The sequence below is a fragment of the Mustelus asterias genome, chromosome 9, assembly GCF_964213995.1.
Source record: "Mustelus asterias chromosome 9, sMusAst1.hap1.1, whole genome shotgun sequence".
NCBI classification, from domain to species: Eukaryota; Metazoa; Chordata; class Chondrichthyes; order Carcharhiniformes; family Triakidae; genus Mustelus; species Mustelus asterias.
In genome coordinates, this window is record NC_135809.1 from 53847604 (window position 1) to 53874175 (window position 26572).

The window sequence follows — 26572 nt, forward strand, 5'->3', positions numbered from 1 at the left end:
CTTGGTACGATGCTTCTTGGAATGTTGTCTAGATGTTAAATGTTGACAGCAGCTACACTCACTCCTCAGATATTCAGCTCTTGGATCTGTGCACCTGTGAAATGACTTTTGATGCTTTACTACATTTAAAGCATGATAGAAGTGCATGTTCTGTCTGGTGAGGTCTGAAGCCAAGAGGTTGTGATGAAACCTATGCTGAGCATCTGTGAACAGGTTATTGATGTGTAGATTCCATTTGATCATACAGTTTATGATTCTTTCCATAACTCCATTGAGGATTAAAAGTGGGCTGATAGGGTGGTAATTAACTGACTAAGTTAGCCTTATCCAATTGTCAGTGTTGCAAAGTTTGGTAGAGTAATTGTAGATTGGTAATTGTAAAATGCTAGGGAGAAAGCATTGCATGGTCCCTTTAAAAGGTGGTGCTTTTTCTGTGCTTCGAGAGTTTTTTAAAAATGCAAGTACATAGGGAGCCCCAAACTGAAACATTTGTTTCGAAAGGCCAAGCAGCAGTTTTTACCAAGACAACAGGCTTTTGAATTTAGCCAATCAATTTAATCAGGCACTTAAGAACCTATTAAATTTAAATCTGAGGTTTTGATAACCTAAGACCAATCCTATTGTGAGAAATATTGATATGTCATCACAGGTATAAAAGAAGAGGGGCAGTGGGACAAACGAGAGAGCAACTGCCATCTGTCAGAGGTAACAGCTCTCAGTTCAACTCTCAAGAAAGCGAGAGAATAGCTGGCACTCATAGCTTCATCTATGTCTTAGAGAAAGTACCATTTAGGTACCAAAGAAGAAAGAAGTTCCAGAGAAGAATAAAAGGCCCAGAATATTCCAAAAGAGACACAGCCTGGTTGTAATTTAGAGAGTGACTAAATTCTATTTTTGTTAATGAGTGGGAATTGTATTTATTGGAACAGCACACCATTCAAATCTTGTTTTATTTTGGGATAGTTAGAAGGGATTTATTTAGTTTGTTAATAGTTTAGTTAACAATTTACCTAATAGTGAACAAATTATGTGTTGATTTTAGAGTGAGTGTCAGGGATTTAATTTGTATTTAACCATTCGAAGTTGCTGAAGCGCAGGTCACACTACTTCTCTCACACTTTTTACAGATTATAAAGTGAGGTACTCCTCTGTGTTTCAGTGTTAGTCCTCAGAGGGAGGAATCAACCTCCACTTTATAACAGTCAGCACAACATATTTAAGAAAAATCTGCAGAGCTGACTGGAATGAAATTGTCTTAATCCTCTGTAAAATGTCCTGGTTCATTAACAATTGGTTTGTCTCATTTTTCTTTTTACCGAACTGTGTATAGTTTTACAACGCTGGAGTTTAATAATGGTCAAATGCATTTTTGGGGGCAGGGGCAGGAGACAGAGAGACCAGACAAGATAAAAGTAACAGGCTAGTCTCCGGAGAGCAGATAAACTAGTTGCATTTTTGTGCGGAGAACACACTTTTTCCAACTAAACGGCAGAATCTGGAGGGTAGGCCACTCCAATGATATTCTATTTCTCCAGTAATGACTGGCAAAGGCATGAGGGCAGATCCCTTGGTCATTCTGTCAGGGAAACCCTGTTTGGTACAGGGAGCATAAAAGAAAATACTTCACGAAATAGGCTGAGTACAAGATTAATATGAAAACCGAACATTCTTCACAAATCAAAATCCTTTCTGTAAATGTTTTAAACATTTTCATTGCTAGAAGGGTTTTCTGGGTTGCAAAGCTTCGTAGCAGTAAATAAAGAAATAGATATTACACAACTGCTATGATCAAGCCTCAATGTGCAGGGAAGCAGCTATGATTTTGAGGCAAAATTGAATTTTAAGATTTGAAACGACTTGTTTTGAATGTGTTATTGGAAAAATTGAGTTTCTATATTTCTGAAGGTTTGTATAAAAGTGTCTCATTTTACAAGTGATCCATCCGATTGCAGAAGGAAATTGACATCGTTGCTATCCTACATTTGCAAGCCTGCTTAACATATTTGTACCAATTCTTCAGTGTTGATTCATGGAAGTCAAATATTTCTCAGATGCCAGTGACACATGAAAGCAATCAGCAATTCAAACTTGCATGACTTGGGATACAGCTCAAAATGCTGTCTTCATACACAACCCTACTTTAAAAGAACAAAATCTGCAACTGTACTGCCAGATGTTTTTCATCATTTAATTGGATATCTAACCATATTAAAAATCCTGTTATATTTCTTATCGACATCTTTCCATTGAAGATTCGTATGATCACATTTCTGTTGGAAACTTTCTATGATCTTGTTCTGTAATTAAACCAGTGAAGGTACTTCAGTGCTGTCACAGTCAGAAGATCTAGTTATTTTTTGTTTTTTTCATTGCTGATCTTGAAATAGGAATTTATAATAGAAATATAAGTTGACTATTAATTGTGCTGGCACTAATTCTTCACCTGAAGACTACACTTGGTCTTGACTTCCATGTGCAATGTAATATCACAGAAGATTGACTAATAATTATAAAATATATCACACCATTCACTGAAATCCTCTTGGCAACAGATCTGGCATATGCTTCCATGAACATTTCCATTCTTGTACAATTAAATTTCTGCAGTGCAATTGTTTTCCTTATCTCATTTCTTTAATTGCTCCTCATAAATAGATAAGCAGGCAAAACAACAACTACAGTTGAGAATATCATCTACTAGCAGGAGGAAATAATTGTGGAAGCATGAACATTTTTTTTAACCATCCAATTTTCAGACTTTAGGGGGGCGGGGGGGAGAGGAGGAGGAAGAAGAGTGGTGGTGTTGACTGTAACTCGGTGGTCATACTTTTGCTGATAAGAAGTCAGAGACTTGAGCATGCAATTTAGGCTGACACACAATTGCTGTATTGAAGTTCTGCCCTGTCATATGCCTCACCCTATCCACGGAATTGGACTTTAATATTGAATCTAAGAGATTCACATAAGGGAATTGACAAACTGTCCTCATTTGTTAAAATTTGTTTCCAACAGATATGAACTTCCATATATTGTGGGGAGATGGTTATGGCCTGTTATTCTTACCTATCTGTAGAACTAACATTCACAATTGCTCCCCAACCCAATGCTACTGCTGCTTCCTCTTCAGTGATCACTCCCTAACATGTATGATTGTCCACTTACGAAACTCCATGTTATTGAACATGGGTTCTGTGGGTCCTTGTGGGGCTGATTAGCCCAACCCTGGAGCCGCATCTTCAACCACATACTTCTGTGATGATACTGTGCCTTTTGAGAAATATATTTTAATCGTCTTTCTTTGCAGGATATTTTGTCGGGACTGTGTTGTCTGACCGGTATCCTTCATTGTTGCTGAAGGAGGATAATTGAAGCATTTGTTGATTTAATCTGAACTAATGCAGTGTTCTGTGGTTTTAATGTCCCCTGGGATTGTTGGGTGAAGTTTAATTCGGGTTGGTTTGACAGGTCATGTAATGTGGCCAGGTTCAGCTATTTTTCACAGAGCCATTCAGTTTTAGTTTTGTTTTTAGCTGCTTGAAGCTGAGAGAAACAGCAGCATCTTTGTCAGCCATTGATGAGAGGTGGCTCCCCAGGTAAGGGTAATGTTCTGTTAGAATGTAACTGGTAACAACGTTGTATTGGATGTAATGGGAACAAGATAGAAGGGCCAGCTGACCCAGTAAACCATGGAACCAATTACAGGATGATGTAATAGTCAGCTGACCAGCTGACTCACTATAAATAAGAACCTGTTTAGAATTGTGGGGAACTTGGAGTGGCCCAGGGCGCAACCCCAAGTTTGGAGTAATGAAGTTTCTTTATTAAACCCTTTCTTTGATTTATAAGTTGGAGTAAGTTTTGTTGTATTTTCATTATCTGCATTTTGAAGAGTTTCTTCTGGAGAAATATTGGTAGCAGAGGAAAACCCATCATGGTGTTTGTTTTTGAAGAAGTACTACAACCATGGCAGAAGGTAGAAGTAAACCGGTGGGATTTGATTGTCCTCCTGTCTTTTCAGATGCCGAACCATATCGGCAATGGAAGGCAGAGGTGGAAATGTGGACCCTTGTCACCACAATACCAAGGGGGAAAACAAAAGCAAAGTATGTCATTAGCTTTGTCGCTTCCAATTAGGAGCAAAGTATTTTCCGATTGGACAGCAGATGCCCTGAATTGAGAAGAAGGGCTACAGCTCCTACTACAATTCTTAGGTAAATTTTACCAGAAAAATGAGTTCTTAGAGAATGATGAAAGATGGGTGATGTTTGACAGGATTAGGAGACAGGACACCCAGTCCATGGAAAAGTATATCATGGATTTTGATAGGGGCCACAACAGGCTAATGAAATTTAATTTGGAGATTCCAGATGCAGTATTGGCCTCTAAGTTGTTGGACTATGCATGTCTGTTGCAAGTGGATACTCTTTTAGTAATGGCTGGAATACAATTAAGGGGAACCGAGCCCCTCCTTGATCAAATGGCAGCATCATTAAAAACATTTTTCTGGAAACAATCCTTCCCCGCCACCTTGTTCAATGCAGACCGGAATGCCAGAGCACCCAGAACAGAGGAGTCAATGGTGACTCAACCACATGCCAGACCAAATGGTACACAAAGACCTTTAAACAGAGACAGTTACATTAATAACAGACCTAGTGTTGAAAACGGGTATAGCCGATTTGAAAATGGGGAAAGAAGACACATGGGAAACTGATAAAAGATGTTTAAATCGAAGAAATGCTAGAGGGATTATGAATCGCTGTTTCCAATGCGATTTCCCCATTCCACTACATTGTAAACTGTCCGAAAAGAAGAAATCGTGTCTTTGAAACCACATGTGACACAGAATACGTGAAAACCAATAGTGATGAGGATAAGGACCAAGAAGGCATTGTTTTGGTGGCAGAAAAGTTGAGTCCCATAATGAGCATCCTGATAGACTCTTTCAACTGTGCTGTTTTAGATAGTGGATGTACGTCCACTCTGTCTGCGGCCAAGAGTGGCTAGATTGTTATTTAGGGTCTCTTGGTCATAAAGACCGAAAGAAAGTAAAAGAACATGATAGTTCCACCTGCTTTAGATTTGGAGATGACAACACTCTAACGTCCTCCAAAAGGGTGACACTTCCCTGTAAGATTGCAGGAATCAGTTTATTTATAAGTACAGATGTAGTTTCCAGTGATATACCTTTGTTGTTAAGCAGGTCTGCAATGAAGAAAGCTCAGATGACCATCGATTTGAAACAGGATAAAGCTGTGGTATTTGGGAAAACTGTGTACCTACTTTTTACAAGATCTGGCCATTATTGGCTTCCTTTTAAGCAAACCAAAATTATCAGACCAAAGGGTTCATAAGGCATTAGTGTCGCTAACAGACAACAGCATGATGGACCAGAAGATTATTCTGAAACTCCATAAGCAGTTTGGTCATCCAGCACCACAGAGACTGAGAGCACTGCTGCAGGATGCAGGTGTGCTGGACAAAGGATCTAATGATCTCCTGGACCAAATATCAGCCAAGTGTGAAATTTGCATAAAATTTAGAAGGACACCCCTGTGTCCAGTCGTGAGTCTACTGTTAGCACAAGATTTCAATGATGTAGTGGCGATGGATCTAAAAGACATTGACACAAGGACTAAGGCTTCTATCTATTTTTGTTGACATGGCCACCCGGTTTAGCATATCCACGGTGATTTACAGCAAAGATAAAAAGACCATTTATAGATAAAATTATGACCCACTGGATTGGAAGCACCATCTAAATTTTTGACGGAAAATGGGGGCGAATTCGCAAATGATGAGTTTCAAGATATGTGCGAAAATTTAAATAATGCACAATGTAGCAGAGAGCCCATTCATCAATGGCCTCTGTGAAAGTAATTATGCAGTTATAGATGACATGTTGCATCAAATTTTGGCAGATCAACCGGGCTGTAAATTGCAGGTTGCATTAGCATGGGCAGTGCACATCAAAAATTTGTTACAAATGATGGGGGGCTATAGTCCATACCAGTTGGTATACGGGAGGAATCCGAAGCTGCCATCAGTAACAGATGCTCCCCTGGCGCACGAACGGACAAGCATTAGCACCATGTTTTCTGCACACTTAAACGCTATGCATGCAGGGAGAAAGGCCTTCATCAAGGCTGAGGTTTCAGAATGGATAGGAAGGGCCTAAGGAATCGCATAAGACCGTCGGGGGTATACTTTGAGAAAGGGGATAGGGTCTACTATAAAAGAGTGGAACGAGCGTGGGAAAGTGATAGGAACAGACAGCAAAGTAGTTATAGTACAATACGGTAACCAGACAGTGCAAACCCACTCTTCGAGAGTAGTGGGACTTGGTATGAATTTGGAGCATCTGAGCAAGATGCAGAAGTGCAGAAGGTACCTTGTACCTCACATGCACATACCCTGAGTTATTATGAGGAGCAGTCAACAATAGATGAGAGGGAATCTGATGATCAATAAAGTACCAGTGAAGCAGGGGATAAAGTTGCTACTTCAAAGGTACAGCTCCCCAAAGTAGGCACAGTGGTATCGTACATATCCGAAGGGTCAAGCGAGTGGAGGGAGGCCACTATAATCAGGAAAGAAGGAAAGGCCTCTGGAAAGTACAAACATTGGCTCAACATACAAGAGCAAGGGCAAGAAGCCAAAGCTATAGATTGTGAAAATGGGGTGGACAGATGGAAACAAAAAAAGTGAGACTGAAGTCCTGAGGATGAGACAGTAAGCATTCATGAACCCAGGAAAAAATCACGAATCTGTGACCGAAGAGGACAGCAGTCTGAGAGTAGCAGCCCTGACAGAAACAGACATGGCAGTAGAGGCTGGAGTTTAACGAGGAAGGCGAGGAATCAAATCAATGATAGGAATAGGAGTAGAAGCCCCCATGATAAGGAAGTATTGATAGTTGCAAACAAAATGGAGCTTGTGGAAGTAAGAGAGGCCAAACAAAAAGAGCTGGACAGTTGGAAGGAGTTTGGGGTGTACACCAAGGTACCAGATGAAGGGCAACCTGCTTTGTCCCATAGGTGGGTTTGCACAGAGAAAGTTTTGCAAGATGGAATGTATAAAGCTAAAGCCAGATTAGTAGCCCGTGGGTATGAGGAACATTTAGATGGGAGAGACATTAGGGTTGATTCATTCACAGGGAAAGTGACACTGAACATTTTTTTTGCTGTTCTATCATCTAATAATTGGATATGCAAATCAATTGATATCAAAGCAGCACTTCTGCCGGGCGAAACATTTCGGAGAAAAGTTTTTTTGAGGTCACCCAAAGAAGCAGGTAAAACACCGGGACATCTGTGGAAATTAAACAAATGTGTATATGTAATGCATCAAGAGTTTGGTATTTCTCTGTACGCTCTGTATTGCTGAAGACTGGCTGTGTCCAGATAAAAGCAGATCCAACAATGTTTTACTGGAAGGCTAAAGGAAAATTAGCTGGAATTTTTATAATGCATGTGGATGATTTCCGATGGGGTGGCACAGAAGAACTTGAAAAAGGATAATTGAGAAGCTGAAAACAGAATTTAAAGTAGGGAGTCAAGCAGCTGGTGCTTTTCGATATCTTGGTCTTTATATCCGACAAAGTACATCTGGTGTAACGATGAGTCAATAGGGATATCTAAAAAGTATTGATCCCATTCTCATCACCGGAGAAAGGTCAATGGAAAAAGAGGAACAGGCCAACGAGAAAGAAACAGAGCTGTTAAGTATGATAGGACAGCTAAATTGGCTATGCGCACAGACAAGACCAGATGGGAGCTATAATGCCCTAGAGCTCAGTAATATTTTGAAGCACCACAGTCAGAGAGATCTTGCAAGCTAATAAAACATTAAAAAAGTTAAAATTAGCGGAGTGTGTAATTAAATTCCCAGCACTAGGAGAACCGGAAGATATGAAATTGGTTGTGTTTAGTGATGCTTCACATGCCAATCTACCAGGTGGACAAGTGATGCTGGATTCATAATATTCCTGGTAGGTAAGGAAGGAAAATGTTGCCCCTTGGCCTGAGAAGCAAAGGGTAGTTAAAAGCACATTGGTGACTGAAACCCTAGCATTAATGGAGGCGTTGGATATGGGGATATATTTGTCTGACACATTAACAGAATTATTTTTCATGGGCACATTAGGTAAGTAAGTATCAATTGGGTGTTATGTGGACTTTATGGGACAATGTTCACTCAACAAAAAGTGTAGCAGAAAAACGACTAAGAATTGATTTGGCCAGCATTAAACAAATGCTGGAAAACAAGGAAGTTTCCAAACTTAACTGGGCGGTGCAAATCTACAGGTATCCGACTGTTTTACAAAAAGGGGTGCAGGTACTGGAAAGTTATTAAGAATACTGGAGGATGGTTGTCTTAAGTTATTTTTTTTTAAATAAAGGGAATCTGTTAGAATGTAACCGGTGACAACATTGTATTGGATGTAATGTGACCAATGGGAACAAGATGTAAGAGTCAGCTGACCCAGTAAACCATGGAACCAATTACAGAGTGGTGTAATAGTCAGCTGACTCACTATAAATAAGAACCTGTTTAGAATTGTGGGGCACTTGGAATGGCCCGGGGCACGACTCCAAGTTTGGAGTAATGAAGTTTCTTGATTAAACCTTCTCTTTGATTTATAAGTTGGAGTAAGTTTTGTTTATTCATTATCTGCATTTTGAAGAGTTCCTTCTGAAGAAATATGTTCCACGTTTAGAAGGTTTCTCCATTGATCTTGATAGAGTGAGAGACTGGATCTTGGCCTGGGGTTGGTAAAGGACTTGAGGCATACATAAATTTCAGGAAATTGAGAACGGATAAGGCTCTTGAGGAATATTAAGATAGCAGGAAAGAGCTTAAACAGGGACTTGGAAGGCTTGACAGGGCCAAGAAATGTCTTTGGCAGACAGGATTAAGGAGAATCCCAAGGCTTATTATGCATATATAAGGAGGAAGAGTGTAGCTAACGAAAGAGTGGGTCTACTTGAGGACAGTGGAAGGAATTTGTCTGTGGAACCAGATGAAGTGGGTGAGGTCCTTAATGAGTATTTTGCCTCCGTATTCACAAAGGAGAAGGATGTGGGTGGTGAGTGTTGAAAGGAGGATGTTATGTCAAGAAACAGGTGTGAAGTTTCTCCACTCTTGTCCTTGTGTTTGATTAACTCGCCCTGTGTATGGCCATCCATTTTCAATCGGCATCGACCATTACCAAGAACATAGACCCCGTGAACGGTCCGGCACTGTCATGTGCAGCCATGTCTACAGCCGTCCTGGCCATTCCTAAGTGTGAAGAGTAGTGACTGGTGACGGTTCTGCCCATGTTGATATTGCCAACACTGACCCATGAGCAAATATCCATACCTGGCCACCAGACATGGTAACTTGGAGGATCTTCAGTTTGCCACTTCTGGGTGGCCATAGTAAAGTTCAGCCAGGATGGGATGGTGAACCTGGCTCAGGATAACACTCTTGAACCCCATAGGAGTGTGCCATCTTCCACAGTCAGCTGCTCTCTGCGACTCCAATATGGGTGCAGTTCAGGCTGTAACAGCCTTTTGGATACCCCCATCAGCACTAGCTGCTTCAATTCATTCAGGACTGGGTAATTTTGAGCCAGTAAGAAGTTTAACAACACCAGGTTAAAGTCCAACAGGTTTATTTGGTAGCAAAAGCCACACAAGCTTTCGGAGCTCTAAGCCCCTTCTTCAGGTGAGTGGGAATTCTGTTCACAAACAGAGCTTATAAAGACACAGACTCAATTTACATGAATAATGGTTGGAATGCGAATACTTACAACTAATCAAGTCTTTAAGAAACAAAGACTTGATTAGTTGTAAGTATTCGCATTCCAACCATTATTCATGTAAATTGAGTCTGTGTCTTTATAAGCTCTGTTTGTGAACAGAATTCCCACTCACCTGAAGAAGGGGCTTAGAGCTTCGAAAGCTTGTGTGGCTTTTGCTACCAAATAAACCTGTTGGACTTTAACCTGGTGTTGTTAAACTTCTTACTGTGTTTACCCCAGTCCAACGCCGGCATCTCCACATCATAATTTTGAGTCCACAGCCAAATATTATTGGCTGTCATTGGGAGAGTTTCGAAAAAGTTCATGATTACCGTCTCTTCCATTAGGGGTACGACAAGTATCTGTTAATCGTAATCAAACCTCAGCATCTGCATTCGCAACTCAGCCTCCTGAAGAGTGTTCCAATCGATAATGCAAGGCAGATAGTAATAAAGTCCAAAGCTGGATATGGGCCGATGTTATGGGCTGCACCGCCATGCAGATACTTCTGAAATTTCTTTGTCCAAACTAGCACCATAGACGAGGTGTCACAGTGGTTAGCACTGCTGCCTCATAATGCCAAAGACTTGGGTTCAATTTCTGGCTTGGGTCACTGTGCGGAGTCTGCACATTTTCGCTGTATCTGAGTGGGTTTCCTCTGGTTTCCTCCCACAGTCTGAAAGACATGCTGGTTAGGTGCATTGGCCATGCTAAACTCTCCCTCAGTGTACCTGAACAGGCACCAGAGTGTGACAACTAGGGGATTGTCACAAACTTCATTGCAACGTTAATGACTTTATAAATGTTAAACTTCCTCTGACTATGAATTGCTGAATGTCGCTGGGAATCCTCATCTAGCTTTAAATGTGAGTACACATGAATAAGTTCATAATCGGAAACAAAAATCCTCTTTGCGTTTAAGTCCTCGATCCAAGGGATTGGGTATTTATCCAGCTGCGAGAAACAGTTTACCGTTTGTTTAAAATTTCCCAGTACAAAGTATTTGTATTCATTCTTGGAACTTGGGTGTCGCTGGCCGGCCAGCATTTATTGCCCATCCCTAGTTGCCCTTGTTCAGAGGGCAATTAAGTGTCAACCACATTGCCCTGGAGTCACATTTAGGGCTGACCACGTAAGGATGACAGATTTCCTTCCCTGGCACATTAATGAACCAGATTGGCAGGGGGGTGGGAACCAAAGCAAAGGTGAATTAGCTGAAGGGGAACCAGAGAGTAGGGCCAGTAAAACTCAGAGAAACAGCAGGCAGGGTGAGGTTGCTAATCAAAGTGTCTGGTGGACTGAAGTGCATTGCTTCAATGCGAGAAGTATAACCGGTAAGGCAAATGAATTTAGAGCTTGGATTAGTACTAGGAATATGATGATGTTGCCATTACAGAGACTTGGTTAAGGGAAGGACAGGATTGGCAGCTTAACATTCCAGGATACAGATGTTTCAAGCGGGATAGAGGGGGATGTAAACAGAGTGGGAGAGTTGCACTACTGGTTAAGGAGAATTTCACAGCTGTACTACGGGAAGACACCTCAGAGGGTTCATACGCAAGGCAATATGGGTAGAGCTCCGGAATGGGAAGCGTGTAGTCACAATGTTGGGGGTTTACTATAGGCCACCCAACTGTCAGTGCGAGATAGAGAAACAGATATGTAGGCAGATTTTGGCAAGGTGTAAAAGTAACAGGGTTGTCGTGGTGGGAGATTTTTACTTCCCCTATATTGACTGGGACTCACTTAGTGCTAGGGGCGTGGATGGGGCAGAGTTTGTAAGGAGTATCCAGGAGGGCTTCTTGAAACAGTATGAAGATAGTCCAACGAGAGAAGAGGACATACTGGACCTGGTATGGGGAATGAGCCCGACCAGGTGGTTGACATTTCAGTAGGGGAGCAGTTCGGGAACAGTGACCACAGTTCAGTAAGCTTTAAGATACTGATGGATTAAAAACAAGTGTCCTCAAGTTAAGGTACTAAACTGGGGGAAGGCTAATTACAATAATATTAGGCAGGAACTGAAGAATGTAGTTTGGGGGCAGATGTTTGAGAGCAAATCAACATGTTGCGTGTGAGAGGCTTTCAAGTGTAAGTTGATAGGGATTCAGGACCTGCACGTTTCTGAAAGGATGAAGGATAAGTATGGCAAGTTTTGGGAACCTTGGATAACGAGAGATATTGTGAGCCTACTTAAAGAGAAAACGGAAGCATTTGTCAAGGCTAGGAGGCTGGGAACACACAAAGCAAGTGTGGAATACAAGGAAAGTAGAAAGAAACTGAAGCAAGGAGTAAGGAGGGCTAAAAGGAGTCAAAAAAGCATTGGCCAGCAGGATTAAGGAAAATCCCAAGGTTTAGAGGGTAGCCAGGGAGAGTGTTGGTCCACTCAACGACAAGGGAGGGAATCTATGCATGGAGCCAGAAGAAATGGGCGAGGTATTAAATGAGTACTTTGCGTCAATATTCAACAAAGAGAAGGAATTGGTGGATGATGAGCCTGGGAAAGGATGTGTAGATAGTTTGAATCATGTTGAGATCAAAAGAGGAGGAGGTATTGGGGTTCTTGAGAAACATTAAGGCAGACAAGTCCCCAGGGCCTGATGGGGTGTACCCCAGAATACTGAGAGAGGCAAGGGAGGAAATTGCTGGGGCCTGGAGAGAAATCTTTGTATCCTCACTGACTGCAGGGGAGATCCCAGAGGATTGGAGAATAGCCAATGTTGTTCCTTTGTTTAAGAAAGGTAGCAAGAATAATCCAGGTAATTACAGGCCGGTGAGCCTTACATCAGTGGTAGGGAAATTATTGGAGAAGATTCTTCGAGACTGGATTCATTCCCACTTGGAAATAAGTGGACGTATTAGTGAGAGGCAACATGGTTTTGTGAAGGGGAGGTCGTGTCTCTCTAACTTGATCGAATTTTTTGAGGAAGTGACGAAGATGATTGATGAGGGTAGGGCAGTGGATGTTGTCTACATGGACTTCAGTAAGACCTTTGACAAGGTCCCTCATGGCCAACTGGTGCAGAAGGTGAAGGTGCACAGGATCAGAGGTGAGCTGGCAAGGTTGGTACAAAACTGGCTCGGTCAAAGAAGGCAGGGTAGCATTGGTAGCAATGGAAGGGTGCATTTCTGAATGGAGGCTGTGACAAGTGGCGTTCCTCAGGGATCAGTGCGAGGACCTTTGCTGTTTGAGATAGATATATATATATATATATATATATATATGATTTGGAGGAAAATGTAACTGGTTTGATTAGCAAGTTTGCTGATGACACAAAGGTTGGTGGATTTGCGGATAGCAATGAGGACCATCAGAGGATACAGCAGGATATAGATCAGTTGGAGACTTGGGCGGAGAGGTGGCAGATGGAGTTTAATCCAGACAAATGTGAAATGATGCATTTTGTAAGGTCTAATACAGATAGGAAATATACAGTAAATGGCAGAACCCTTGGGAGTATTGATAGGCAAAGGGATCTGGGTGTACAGGGACACAGGTCACTGAAAGTGGCAATGCAGGTGAGAATGTAGTCAAGAAGGCATACAGCATGCTTGCCTTCATCGGCCGGGGTATTGAGTTTAAAAATTGGCAAGTCATGTTGCAGCTTTATAGAACCTTAGTTTTAGGCCGCACTTGGAATATAGTTTTCAATTCTAGTCGCCACACTACTATAAGGATGTGGAGATTCTGGAGAGGGTACAGAAAAGATTTATCAGGATGTTGCCTGGTACGGAGGGCATTAGCTATGAGGAGAGGTTGGAGAAACTTGGTTTGTTCTCACTGGAACGACGGAGGTTGAGGGGCGGCCTGATAGAAGAATACAAGATTATGAAGGGCATGGACAGCGTGGATAGTCAGAAGCTTTTTCCCAGGGTGGAAGAATCAATTTCTAGGGGGCACAGGTTTAAGGTGCGAGGGGCAAGGTTTAAAGGAGATGTACGAGGCAGATTTTTTACACAGAGGGTGGAGGGTGCCTGGAACTTGTTGCCAGGAGAGGTAGTGGAAGTGGATACGGTAGTGACTTTTAAGGGGCATCTTGACAAGTACATGAATAGGATGGGAATAGAGTGATATGGTCCCCGGAAGGGTCGGGGGTTTTAGTTAAGTTGAACAGCATGGTCGGTGCAGGCTTGGAGGGCCGAAGGGCCTGATCCTGTGCTGTAATTTCCTTTGTTCTTTGTTCTATTCCAAGACACATTGAGATTACAAAATGAGGAGGTATTGGAGGTTTTGAAAAACATTAAGATGGAAAAGTCCCCAGGGCCAGGTAGGGTCTATCCCAGAATACTGAGAGAAGTGAGGGAAGAAATTGCTGAGGCCTTGGCTAAAGTCTTTGTATCCTTTTTAACCACAGGTGAGGTACCAGAGGATTGGAGAGTAGCTAACATTGTTCCTCTGTTTAAGAAGGGCAAAAGAGACAATTCAGGAAATTACAGGCCTTCCATCAGTGGTGGGGAAATTATTGGAGAAGATTCTTAGGGACAGGATGTATTCACATCCAAAAGAGAATAGGTTTATTGGCGATAGACAGCAGAGTTTTGTGAAGGGGCGGTTGTGTCTCATAAACTTGATTGAGTTTTTTGAGGAAGTGACAAAAATTGACCAGGCAAGTGCTGTGGATGTTGTATACATGGACTTTAGTAAAGCCTTCAATAAGGTTCCTCGGCAGGCTGATACAGAAGGTGAAGTCATATGGGATCCGAGGTGAGCTGGTAAGATGGATACAAAACTGGCTTGGTGTATATATATATATATATATATATATATATATATATGATTTAGAGGAAAGGTTAGATGGTCTGATTAGTAAATTTGCAGATGATACAAAAATTAGAGGAGTAGCGGATAGTGAAGAGGATTGTCGGAGGATACAGCAGGATATAAATAAGCTGGAGACCTGGGCCGAAGATGGCAGGTGGAATGTGAGGTGATGCAATTTGGACGGTCCATTGCAGAAGCAAAGTATACAGTAAATGGTCGTGCCCGTAAAATATTAGCATACGAAGGGATCTCGGCGTACACAGTTCCCTGAAGGTGGCAACTCAGGTGGACAAGGTGGTCAAGAAGGCGTATGGCATGCTGGCCTTCATCGGTCAGGGCGTTGAGTATAGGAGTTGGAAAATCATGTTGCAGCTGTATAAGATTTTGGTTAGGCTGCATTTAAAATATTGTGAACAATTCGGGTAGCCACACTAGCAGAAGAATGTTGATGCAATGGAAAGGGTGCAGAAGAGATTTACCGGGATATCTCCTGGTTTGGAGGATGTGGAGTATGAAGAAAGGTTGAACAAACTTGAATCATTTTCATTGGAGGATGGAGGATATGGGGGGACCTGATAGAGGTTTACAAGATTATGACAGGCTTGGATGAGTGGATAGTCAGAGGTGTCAAAGAGTCAATTACTCGGGGCATAGGTTGAGAGTGAGAGGGAAAAGTTTAAAAGAGAAGTAAGGGGCAGGTTTTTCACACACACGGAGGTGAATGCCTGGAACGTGCTGTCGGGGGAGGTGGTGGAAGCAGATTCTATAACAATGTTCCAGAGCAGTGGTTCCCAAAGGGTGCGGCGCGCGCCACACTGGTGCAGCGTGAGAGGATGGCAAGTGTGGCGGGAAGATTCAAGGACAATCAAAGAAACATTTAAACATGGTTTAAATAAGCATTCTTTCATACTTTCTGGATGTCCCATGATATCATAAAGTAGTTGTGTTCTATGTTATGAATCAAGCACTGCTCGGAGTTGGTTTTTTTTGTTTTTGAATGTATTTCTTATCAATAAAAAATTTGGTATGGCGCGAGCAAATTTTTAATCCGAAAGTGCAGCCCAGTGAAAACAGTTTGGGAACCACTGTTCTAGAGGCATCTGGATGGATACATGAACAGGCAGGGAAAAGAGAGATATGGACCACATACAGGCAAGACAATATTAGATTAGAGAGGCATGTGTTGGCACATACTTGGTGGGCCAAAGGGCCTGTTCTTGTGCTGTACTGTTCTTTGTTCTTTGAGTCTTTTTGAGGTCGAGGCTGAGACCGATTCTTCAGTATGCTTCCATGGAGGTGTCATGCATTGCATGGGGATTCTCTTGAGAGAGCGACGTCATCCGCATACTGATGTCAGTGTCGTATTCTTGGATTTCAACCGGTTGAGGCTGAAAAGTTTTCTGTTCATTATGTAGACTATGTCCTTTCCACTGAGAAGCTTGTTCTTGATAAGCTGAAGGATGGTGATGAAGATGGTGAAATGGGTGGGGGCAATGACACATCCCTGCTTGACTCCAGTCTTTATCTCAAAGGTTTCTGTCTTATTTCCATCGGCAAGGACTGTCACTGACATCTTATCATGGAGGAGTTGGAGGATGTTGATGAATTTTTCTGCAGAGCCAGTCTTTAACAGGTCTTCCATAGCACTTCCTGATCGACTGAGTCGAAAGCCTTGGTCAGACCGATAAAGGCCAGGTAGAGTGGTTGATGTTGCTCCTGGTATTTCTCTTATTATTGAGCAGTGAAAATCATGTCTGCTATTCCACAATTTGGTCGGAAGCCACACTGGCTTTCTGGAATGATTAGTTTAGAGACTGGGAGAAGGTGGCTGGTGAGAATTCAGGCAGTGACCTTCCCATTGATGGAGAGTAGGGAAATTCCTCAGTCGTTCCCACAGTTCACTTTGTTTCCTTTCTTGAAGAGGGTAGTGATGACAGCATCCCTGACATTGGCAGGAATTTCTTCTCTTTCCTAGATTTTCACAATTTCACAACGCACAAGAATAAAGTGTTTGTAATTGACAAGCTACTTTAAACACAAATAGATGTTCTGTTAGCCAACTGTAGGTTCCAACCAGGTGGCTTTTAAACTAGCAAAAATGCTGTTAGTTCATTTTAATTAACTTTATAGGTTTGACTGGTCAATCTTCTGATTTTTCTTCCATATATATCCAGTTTTGACAATTTTTTTTTCTTTCAGATTTTTTCCAAGTATGGCACAGTGGTCAAGTAAGTGAAACATAATTCATGTTGTTGGAAATTCTTCTGTGGTAAATGTCAGGTATTGAGGGAATTAAATGTATTACAATTTATTTCTTTGTTTTAAAAATAATTGATCTAACTAAAATTTGTAAGATCAAATGTTTGTTTAACGATATGCCAAAATGATGAAAAATAAAACAATATTTAGATATCATGATCTAAACATTGTAAACTTGGTATTAACACTTAGAAAGCTCTTGCTCTGGCACTTTAGTCTTGCGTTTAAAATCCCAAGTTCATCTCCGCTTTAACAGAATCTTTTCTCTCTGTTGCACCAGAGTGAATGTTCCAGTGTCCGAGTCCATTTATTCAATCTTCTGAGCTTAATCGAATGTAATAAGGTGCCCTCTAGCAACTCATTGTTCTTTAACCCACCACAAAGATCGTTTCTTCGAACAGGAGATCTGTCCTCGCTCTGCTTGGTGATTAACTCAAAAACAGTCCATTTCTTCTACCTGGCATAGCAGCCCGTGTCTAAGGTCATCTTTCCCAAATCTTTCTGTCTGACTGCCTCTATGAGTCTGTATACAGCAAGGCAAGCTACTGCCTCCCTTGTGTCCAGGTGTTCAAACTTGCGCCTTACTTAGACTGGCAATCAAGTCACATGGGTTTGTCTCTCGGTAGATTTAGTATGAGGTCACATGGTCCTGTCGCATCACATTCGTAGAAAGTAACATCCCCCTCTCCAAACGACTCAATTTTACCTTGAATTAAAGGAGACAGTTTATAATATATTAGTAGTGTTTCAATTTCTTGGTTGATGTTTGAAGAACCTTTTAATGTGATTGGCTGTTTGGAGAGTTTGATGACATCACTGCAACTCAACATGGAAATCCTCACGAAAGAATGCTGCAATCAATTGCACATTGAGCAAGTTAAAATTATCATCGCAAAGGTGACTATTTGACGTCAGCGGCGATTGCAACCTCTGGGCTAATGTGCATCATACTGTTACCCAGTCTTACTGCAGTTTGTAGTTGGTTATTAAGCTACTCACTATGTCTATTTCACATGTAATTGAATAGTTTTGTGAAAAATTGTAATTGTTTGATTAGGTAGAGAACTTGTATTTGATTATGAGAAATTGAAACTTTTGTATAATAGATCTCAAATTGGCTGAAATCTAGTCCCCAGAGTTATGTTTGAGTTTGGTACTGTTATAGCAGAAATACTCGGTTAAAATCTCTTTGCTGGTAACATTACTTCTGCTCAAAATAATGAATCACCTTGCGGCCTTCTGTGAAAAAATTTTAGTTCAGTGACTGTTTTTGGCTTTTATTCAGATTTACTGAGAGGCTACTTATTTGTTTACAGAGTTACAGTTTTGCGAGATAAAGATTCCAGGAAAAGCAAAGGTGTGGCATTTGTTCTGTTTCTGGATAGGGAATCAGCATATAACTGTACCAGGGCACTCAACAACAAGCAAGTGAGCAAAACTTGGTTCTCAATTCCATTTTAATTTCATTTTCAACTGAATGAGAACTGTCTTGTCTTTAGCATAAACTTTCAAGTGATTCTGTTTTTCTTGTCAACTGCAGTTGTTTGGCAGAACAGTAAAGGCAAGTATTGCAGTTGACAATGGAAGAGCATCTGAATTCATCCGAAGGCGCAATTACACTGACAAATCCAGATGTTATGAATGTGGCGTGAGTACAAAACATTTAAATGAAAAACCTGCAACAAACACTAATTCTTAGGTTTGACTGACATGACAGTATTGCAAAAACGATTTAAGAGGTGTGAAATTACAGATCTTCTAGGATGAAATTAAATCTCAAAGTTGTCATTAAAACCGTGATGAAAACTTCACCAGGCATCAGCCTGGCAACATGGTGTTAAAAACACAACCCACTGTCAGTCCCCACATCAGACACAATCTAGTCCCTTCACGAAATTCACTACTGGGTTGCACTATTTATAATGTACATTATGGATGCATTGTATGTCGATGTTTCTCAACCCAAGGACAATTACAGTCAAGAACAAAATTAAAGACAACCACAAAATTGAATCCTTAGAAAGAAAGTTGATGATTGAAATTGCATAGCCATATGTAAAATTATTTTGTGACATGGAAAATTATGACATATTATTTGTACATATGGGCCAATCCATCTAACCTGTGAGGAAACTGGAGCACCCAGAGGAAACCCACACAGATATGAGGAGAACATACAAACCCACACGGTCACCCAAGGCTGGAATCAAACCCAGGTCCCAAGCACTGTGAGGCAACAGTGCTAATCACTGTGCAACCGTGCCATTATTCAACCTCCACTGTAAGGAAAGCAACAGAGCAAATTACCAGCGGGTTATCATTTGGGATTAAAACTTTCACAATGGGATTATACTGTTAAATGAACATAGACTTTACTCATATTTCCTCCATGGAAATAGATCTCTTGTCGAAGAAATTTAATTCCTCCTTTCTGGCATTTCCTATTTAAACGCCTTGTGTTTCACATCCTGCTTCAATCATTATGTTCTCTTTCCCTCTACCAAATGGTTACATTATGTTAATGCACTTTTCTGCTGTAAATCACGGGCACAGAGTAACTTTATTCTTCTCAGCCAATTGGCTGCAATTGTTGAACTGAAAAATTGCCAAATTTAACATGCTTTTCACCAGCAGTAATCTCAAATATTAACAAAATGTTACTAATGAGATCTATTTATTCGGAGATGAGCTGACATTAAAGGATAGTCTATAGTAGAGAACCAGCCAATCTAGCCAACATATCTTTGACCTTGTGAAAGTAAGAGTTAATGTAAGAGTATATGAATTGACTTTCAGTTTGAGCTTTGAGCAACCCGGTTTTTACAGAAGATCAATCTGTTGCTATTTAGTATCTCTCACAGATTTGTTGGTACGTTTTTAAGCAAGTAATGTGCACATTCCTATTTGGCATTGAAAATGTCATTACATTATGCACCATCAACATTCCATTTGAGGTCAGACAAAGTTTGCCTTATCTCTAAAGTTGAGATTTTAATTGTTGTATTAAAAATACGATATTCATTTCTTAATACAGGATTTTGGCCATTTAAGCTATGCTTGCCCAAAAAATATGCTTGGAGAGCGAGAACCTCCAAAAAAGAAAGAGAAAAAGAAAAAGAAAAAAGTCAGTGAACCGGAAGAAATGTGCGTATATCATATTGTTAACCTATTGAAAATATTTTTTAAGAGGTTTGTTTCAAGGACACGTCTCAAAGCATGTTTCTGCATTTTCAGTGAGGAGGAGGAGGAACAGCAGCAAGAAAGTGAAGATGAAGGAGAAGACCCTGCCCTTGATAGCTTGAGCCAAGCAATTGCTTTCCAGGTATGCAGTTCTGAAAAGATAAATTGATGCATGTCTTTGGAAGAAGTGAAACCGATCATAAAGTGACTTTAACCCGATTATAAATCATTTTTGTTTCTTTGTAAATCATTTTACCTTTCTGTAGTTTTTCAAACAAGCCTTGGGAGCACTATATTTCTCTGTCACTGTTTGGTATTGCAATTTAATTGTAGTTGTAATTGATCACTGTATTGAAGACACAGTATTGATTAGCTTAAATGCTGTTCTGCAAGCTTAATTGGAGTCCTTTGCAAATTACTCATAATACATATACAAAGTATCAGTCGCCTCCTTGATCTTAGCACTGTATTCCTATATAATCCCATGTTGTAGTTTGCTTTAAGTAAGCTAACTGAACAATAACTGAAACAGTGATTAAATAATAATGGACAACATCACATGGATTGTGCTAGAACATTTGGAAGCCTGTTGAATCTTCCCTAATACTTGAACCGCTTGGATTGGGGGTGGGACAACAAAACCTTGGGAGAAGGGACAGAAGTGGGAGAGAGAATGGAAGACTGTAGGGGATGAACAAGTTGTTCAAAAAAGTTGAGAGGTAGGGGTTAAAGAGATCAGAAATGCTGACAGATGGTGCTGGGGCTGCCAGTTTGAGAAGGAGGGATGGGAGAGAATAAGAAGGGATTGGAGGGAGAGGACAGAAAGGAGGATGGTCGGAGACGGATTGTAAGGAAGTGTGGGTGGGAGGGCAGTGGGAGGTGAAAACAGGAGGAGGAAGAAAGAGAATGAAGAAAGACAATGAACATATATCTGTTTCATCAACAAGACAACCTATTTCCGTACAGTGTTCTTCTGACTGGTCTCCGATCTTCCACCCGATGTAACATGGAGCTTGTCCAAATTTCTGTTGCCCATATTCTGACTCTATACAAGAGGTGACATTCATCTGTCACCTCTGTGTACATTGACTCATATTAGCTCCCAGTCTGGCAACTAATTTTAAAATTCTCATCCTTATCTCCAAATCCTTTTCTTGGCTAACTTTGCCTCTCCCTGTCTCAAACAACAACCCTTGGTTATCTCAACGCTGCACCAGTTCTGGCCTCATATGCATCCCCAATTTTAATCACTGCACTGTTGGTGGCTGTGTCTTCAGCTGCTGAGGCCCAAGGCTCTGGAATTCCCTCCCTATATTTCTCCACCTACAGCTGCCTTTCAAGATATTCCTTAAATCTTTTTACTCTAACTTCTGATCATTTGTCCTAATACAAGAACAGTAAGTTAAATCTGGCTACCCAAAACCTGGAGATGTCTGAAACCAGACCCGCTTTTATAAGCTGCCATTCATGAATTTTCTCATTAAATGAGTGAAATAACTTGCGCATTGGACTAGTTATTGACTTTGCGTGCCAATTTTTTCCCAGGCTCCAAATGTTCCGAGTGACCCTTGTCCCCAACCCAGCTCGGCCTAATCTGCTTGACAGCACCCAAACCAGAAATGATGAGATCAGAAATCTGGCACAGACTCTGGTCTGAGGTTACTGGTTTTGAAACACTACCAGTAGCTCCTCCTTGCGTGACTGTTTGTTGTGCAAAAGTACTCTCTTCTGAAGTACCTGGAATGTTTTCCTACATTAAAATTAATTCATGTTGTTGTTAGGACTAATGTTTACACTTGCCAGTTTACCAAGATACTTCATGAGCTTGCTTTCCTGACTCGCCAGGAGTTCTGGCTGGTTGCTTTCATTGCTGAAAAGCTCAACGTCCTTACCATGATAACATTGGTAATTTCCTGGAGCTTAATCACTTCATCCTTGGATTTTAGTAAGTATTGGTCTAAAGCTGAAGGAGAGGATTTTTTAAACTCTCAATTCACAATGTCTGAGATGTGCATTCACTTGCATATGTCAGCCAACTTAGCCATTGAAATGGTGGAGTGTTGTTCATGCCAGTCCTTTTTGGTTCAGGCACACAACTCTGCTTCAGGGACATCATGGATCTTCATTTCTTGCTGATTTAATGGATTTAATTAATTGAAATGTTCCTCGAGTCATTTGATGACAGTTCATTATAAATGTGTCTCGCACCTCATGGATTACTGAAGGGGTTAGAAGGCTGCAGTACCCCATCATATAACATCAGGAGAAATTAGTTCCACTTTGTTAAATGGGTCACAATGTCACATGCAGCATTGTCAACACATTTAGGACTATTTTTAGAATGATGCAACTGCCCAGTATTGTTCATGTACAACTAGTCAGTTGCCTCTTGACACTTCACATGGGAGTTAAAAGGCTGCAGCCAGCCAATTTGTACACAGCAACATCCCACAAGCTGCAAGAAAATTAATGACTAGATCATTTTTTTGATTATTGAGAGTTCCATATTGGCTGAGAGAATTCTCCTACTCTTCTTTGATAAAATAGGATCTTTTATATTTTCCTGAGAGAACAACATGAGCTTCACCTTAGCGTCTCATCTAAAAGACAGCATTTCATTGGTAGTCTCCATTGCTACTCTACTGAAGTGTTATTATTCCGATCAAGAAAATTAAAAAGCTGTAAAAATTGGAGCCAGGTGGGTGAGGAAGAAAGATTTTATTGGAGGTGGTTGAGGAGGAGGGAGAAGAGCTGGAAACATAAAGTTGTGGAGGAAAGGGAGCAACAGTGATCAATGAAGGAGTGCCAGTGCCCATTTCTTCACAATGGAGGAGGGATATGGATGAGTGGGTTAGGAAGCGAATGAGTCCGAGGGAAGCAGAAGACAACATTGGATGATAATGTGGCACTTTACTCGGGCCAGGTTTTCTCCCTTTGAATGGGAAAGCTTCACTGAAGTCCAATTGAATCTCAATTTTGTAAGGGGAGGAAACCATTTTTCTAAATTATGCAAAGACAGTTTTTAGGTCAAGATGGGTTTCCTGCTGAGTTGTTTCTAGGTGAGGGAATAGAAGACGCATGTTATTCTTGGCATGTCAAAGGAAGAATACATTTGGTTCTCAGGTGGTGGGATTTTGTCCAGATTTGTTCTTCAGTGAAGTGAAATATTCTTCAGTCCAAAGATGTGCGGGTTTGGTTGATTGGCCATGCTAAAATTGCCCCTTAGTGTCCTGAGATGTGTAGGTTAGAGGGATTAGCGGGTAAATATATGGGGGTAGGGCCTGGGTGGGATTGTGGTCGGTGCAGACTCGATGGGCCCAATGGTCTCTCTCTGCACTGTAGGGTTTCTATGATTCTATGACCCAAGTAAGCCAGCGTCATGAAAGATACATCACAAGCAATGTGGAAAGCCAAGGATGTGCTTAGTTAAACCAGAAAAAGAATGCCTAGTTTGTTGTTGAGGGAAGAGAAAGGAATCGTTTTTTTCTTTCAAGCAAGGAGAGGTGGATGTGATGGAAGATTTGTTCCTCAGTGTGGATGTGATGGAAGATTTGTTCCTCAGTGTGGATGTGATGGAAGATTTGTTCCTCAGTGTGGATGTGATGGAAGATTTGTTCCTCAGTGTGGATGTGATGGAAGATTTGTTCCTCAGTGTGGATGTGATGGAAGATTTGTTCCTCAGTGTGGATGTGATGGAAGATTTGTTCCTCAGTGTGGATGTGATGGAAGATTTGTTCCTCAGTGTGGATGTGATGGAAGATTTGTTCCTCAGTGTGGATGTGATGGAAGATTTATTCCTCAGTGTGGATGTGATGGAAGATTTATTCTTCAGTGTGGATGTGATGGAAGATTTATTCTTCAGTGTGGATGTGATGGAAGATTTATTCTTCAGTGTGGATGTGATGGAAGATTTATTCTTCAGTGTGGATGTGATGGAAGATTTATTCTTCAGTGTGGATGTGATGGAAGATTTATTCTTCAGTGTGGATGTGATGGAAGATTTATTCTTCAGTGTGGATGTGATGGAAGATTTATTCTTCAGTGTGGATGTGATGGAAGATTTATTCTTCAGTGTGGATGTGATGGAAGATTTATTCTTCAGTGTGGATGTGATGGAAGATTTATTCTTCAGTGTGGATGTGATGGAAGATTTATTCTTCAGTGTGGATGTGATGGAAGATTTGTTCTTCAGTGTGGATGTGATGGAAGATTTGTTCTTCAGTGTGGATGTGATGGAAGATTTATTCTAACAAAGGGTTGTAAGGCAGGGACCTCTGCTTTCAGAAGGGTTGGACAAGGCTAATTTATATCTCAATGGAGGGCGATATGAATTTCTCCTCCGGGATGGTTATCAGTTGAGGATTGTTTTGGTATTTCTGTTCTGCAAAGGTGAGGGAAGGAGTGAAGCAATTCTGTTAGTTTTTTTTGTACTGATCTCTGCCCAATTGAAGTTAAGGGAGTATTTTTGATCATCGTGGGTGTAGGGAGGTTGGAGGCCATATCATGTCAATTATTCTCATCTCCTATATGATGTGCAGAACTCGCATTTATGTGGTGCCTTTACCATAATAAAACACACCAAGGTGCTTCACAGGAGCAATATAAATCAAAATATGACACATGCTATAAAAAGGAGATCATAGGTCAGGTGACCAAAAGCTTGGTTAAAAGAGAAAAGAAAGGTAGAGAGGCTTTTTAAAAAAATTAATGAATGGGATATGGGTATCATCTGCAAAACTAGCACTTGTTGCCCATCTTTTACACTAGAGAAGGTGGTGGTGAGCCAACTGCTGCAATCCGTGGTGTAGATATACCCACAGTGCTGTTAGGAGAGGAGTTTTTTTTTAACCCAGTGGCAGTCAAGAAGCAGCAACATAGTTCCAAGTCAGAATAGTGTGTGGCTTAGAGGGGAACTTGCAATGCTGTGATGCCGTTCCCATGTTCCTGGAGCACTTATTCTTCAAGGCAATAGAGGTTATGGTTTGGAAGGTGCTATTGAAGGAAACTTGGCAAGTTGCTGTAGTGCATCTTGTCGACGGTATACACAGTTTCCACTATGCGCTGGTGGTGGAGGGAGTGAATGTGTACCTGTGGTGATTGGGATGTTGGTTAAGCGGGCTGGTTTGTCCTGAATGATTTCAAGCTTCTTGAGTGCTTTTGGATTCATCCAGACAGGTAGGAGAGTGTTCCACTACACTCCTGGCTTGTAGATGGTAGGGAGTCAGGAGATGAGTTACTTGCCACAGAATTCCCACCCTCCAGTTGTTGCTAATGCCATTGAATGTCAAGGGGAGATGTTTGGATTCTCCCTTATTGGAGATGGTCTTTGCCTGGCATTTGTGTGGTGCAAATGTTACTTGATACTTAAAAAGCCCAAGCCTGAATGTTGTCCAGATTTTGCATACTGATATAGGCTGCTTCAATGTGGGGAGGTGATGGCCTAGTGGTATTATCACTAGATTATTAATCCAGAAACTCAGCTAATGTTCTGGAGACCCGGGTTCGAATCCCACCATGGCAGATGGTGGAATTTGAATTCAATACAGAATACCTGAAATTAACAGTCTACTGGTGAAACCATTGTCGATTGTCAGAAAAAAACAATCTGGTTCACTAATGTCCTTTAGGGAAGGAGATCTGCCATCCTTACCTGGTTTGGCCTACATGTGACTCCAAAACCACGGCAATGTGTTTGACTCTCAACTGCCCTCCAAGGCAACTAGGGATGGGCAATAAATGCTGGCCAGCTAGCAACGCCCATATCCCAGGAATAAATGAATAAAAAATATGAGAAATTGTGAATGGTACTAAATATTTTGAAATCATTGGCATACATGCAGATCTTTTACCTTATTCATGGAAGGAAGGTCATTGATGAAGCAGCTTGAAGATGTTTGGTCCTAGGATATTATTCTGAGGAACTCCTGCAGTGATGTCCTGGGACTGAGAGGAATGGCCTTCAACAACTTCAACCATTTTCCTTTGTGCTAGGTATGATTCAAACCAAGGAAAGTTTTCCCCATCGGCCATTAAAAGGGCACCATGAACTTGGTGGCTCACTATGTCCAATTCTCTGTGAAGGTGGCTACTATTTCAGTGGAGGTAGTCATTAGTGCAAATGCGTGAGACATCTTGCCGGAGAGGAATTCTTGCATTTTCTGTGCAAGGATATACACAGCATCTGGAAATTTTGACAGAAACACGCACACGTGTTGCATTGCTACTCCACAAGTACCTTTTTAGTGCAGACCCCTAAGACTCGGGGGTATGCATCCAACTGAGGTAAGCTTAAAGAGTCCTTCACCCCACTGAATTGCTCAGCTGCTGTCCAAGTGCCCTCTATCTGAGAAGTTGAAACCATATGTTTGTGCACAGAGGCGTCACAGATGTCATGTGCATGTGATGTCAGGTGCATCCTCCATACAAGTTCTTCTGAGGACTCCTTGAGCTCCTCTGTCAGTACCTTCGATGCACCCATGGGATAATTCTGTGATTTAGTTCTGAAAATAGGTGAAATTTGGTTCCAAGTTAGCATAATGTAGATCATGGCATTTAATGTATTGATGACATCCATTCAACATGAG

At 41.2% G+C, this 26572-nt stretch overlaps 1 protein-coding gene across 2 annotated transcripts in view; it reads left to right on the top strand.

Moving 5' to 3' along the window:
- Positions 1-26572, top strand: part of zcrb1 (zinc finger CCHC-type and RNA binding motif 1) — a 55078-nt gene that overhangs the window by 19755 nt on the left and 8751 nt on the right. For both annotated transcript variants that reach the window (XM_078220211.1, XM_078220210.1), the window contains 5 exons: positions 16749-16777; positions 18125-18236; positions 18349-18456; positions 19843-19952; positions 20043-20130. In XM_078220211.1, the coding sequence (XP_078076337.1) occupies positions 16749-16777; positions 18125-18236; positions 18349-18456; positions 19843-19952; positions 20043-20130 (447 nt within the window). The remainder of the gene's footprint in view (positions 1-16748; positions 16778-18124; positions 18237-18348; positions 18457-19842; positions 19953-20042; positions 20131-26572) is intronic.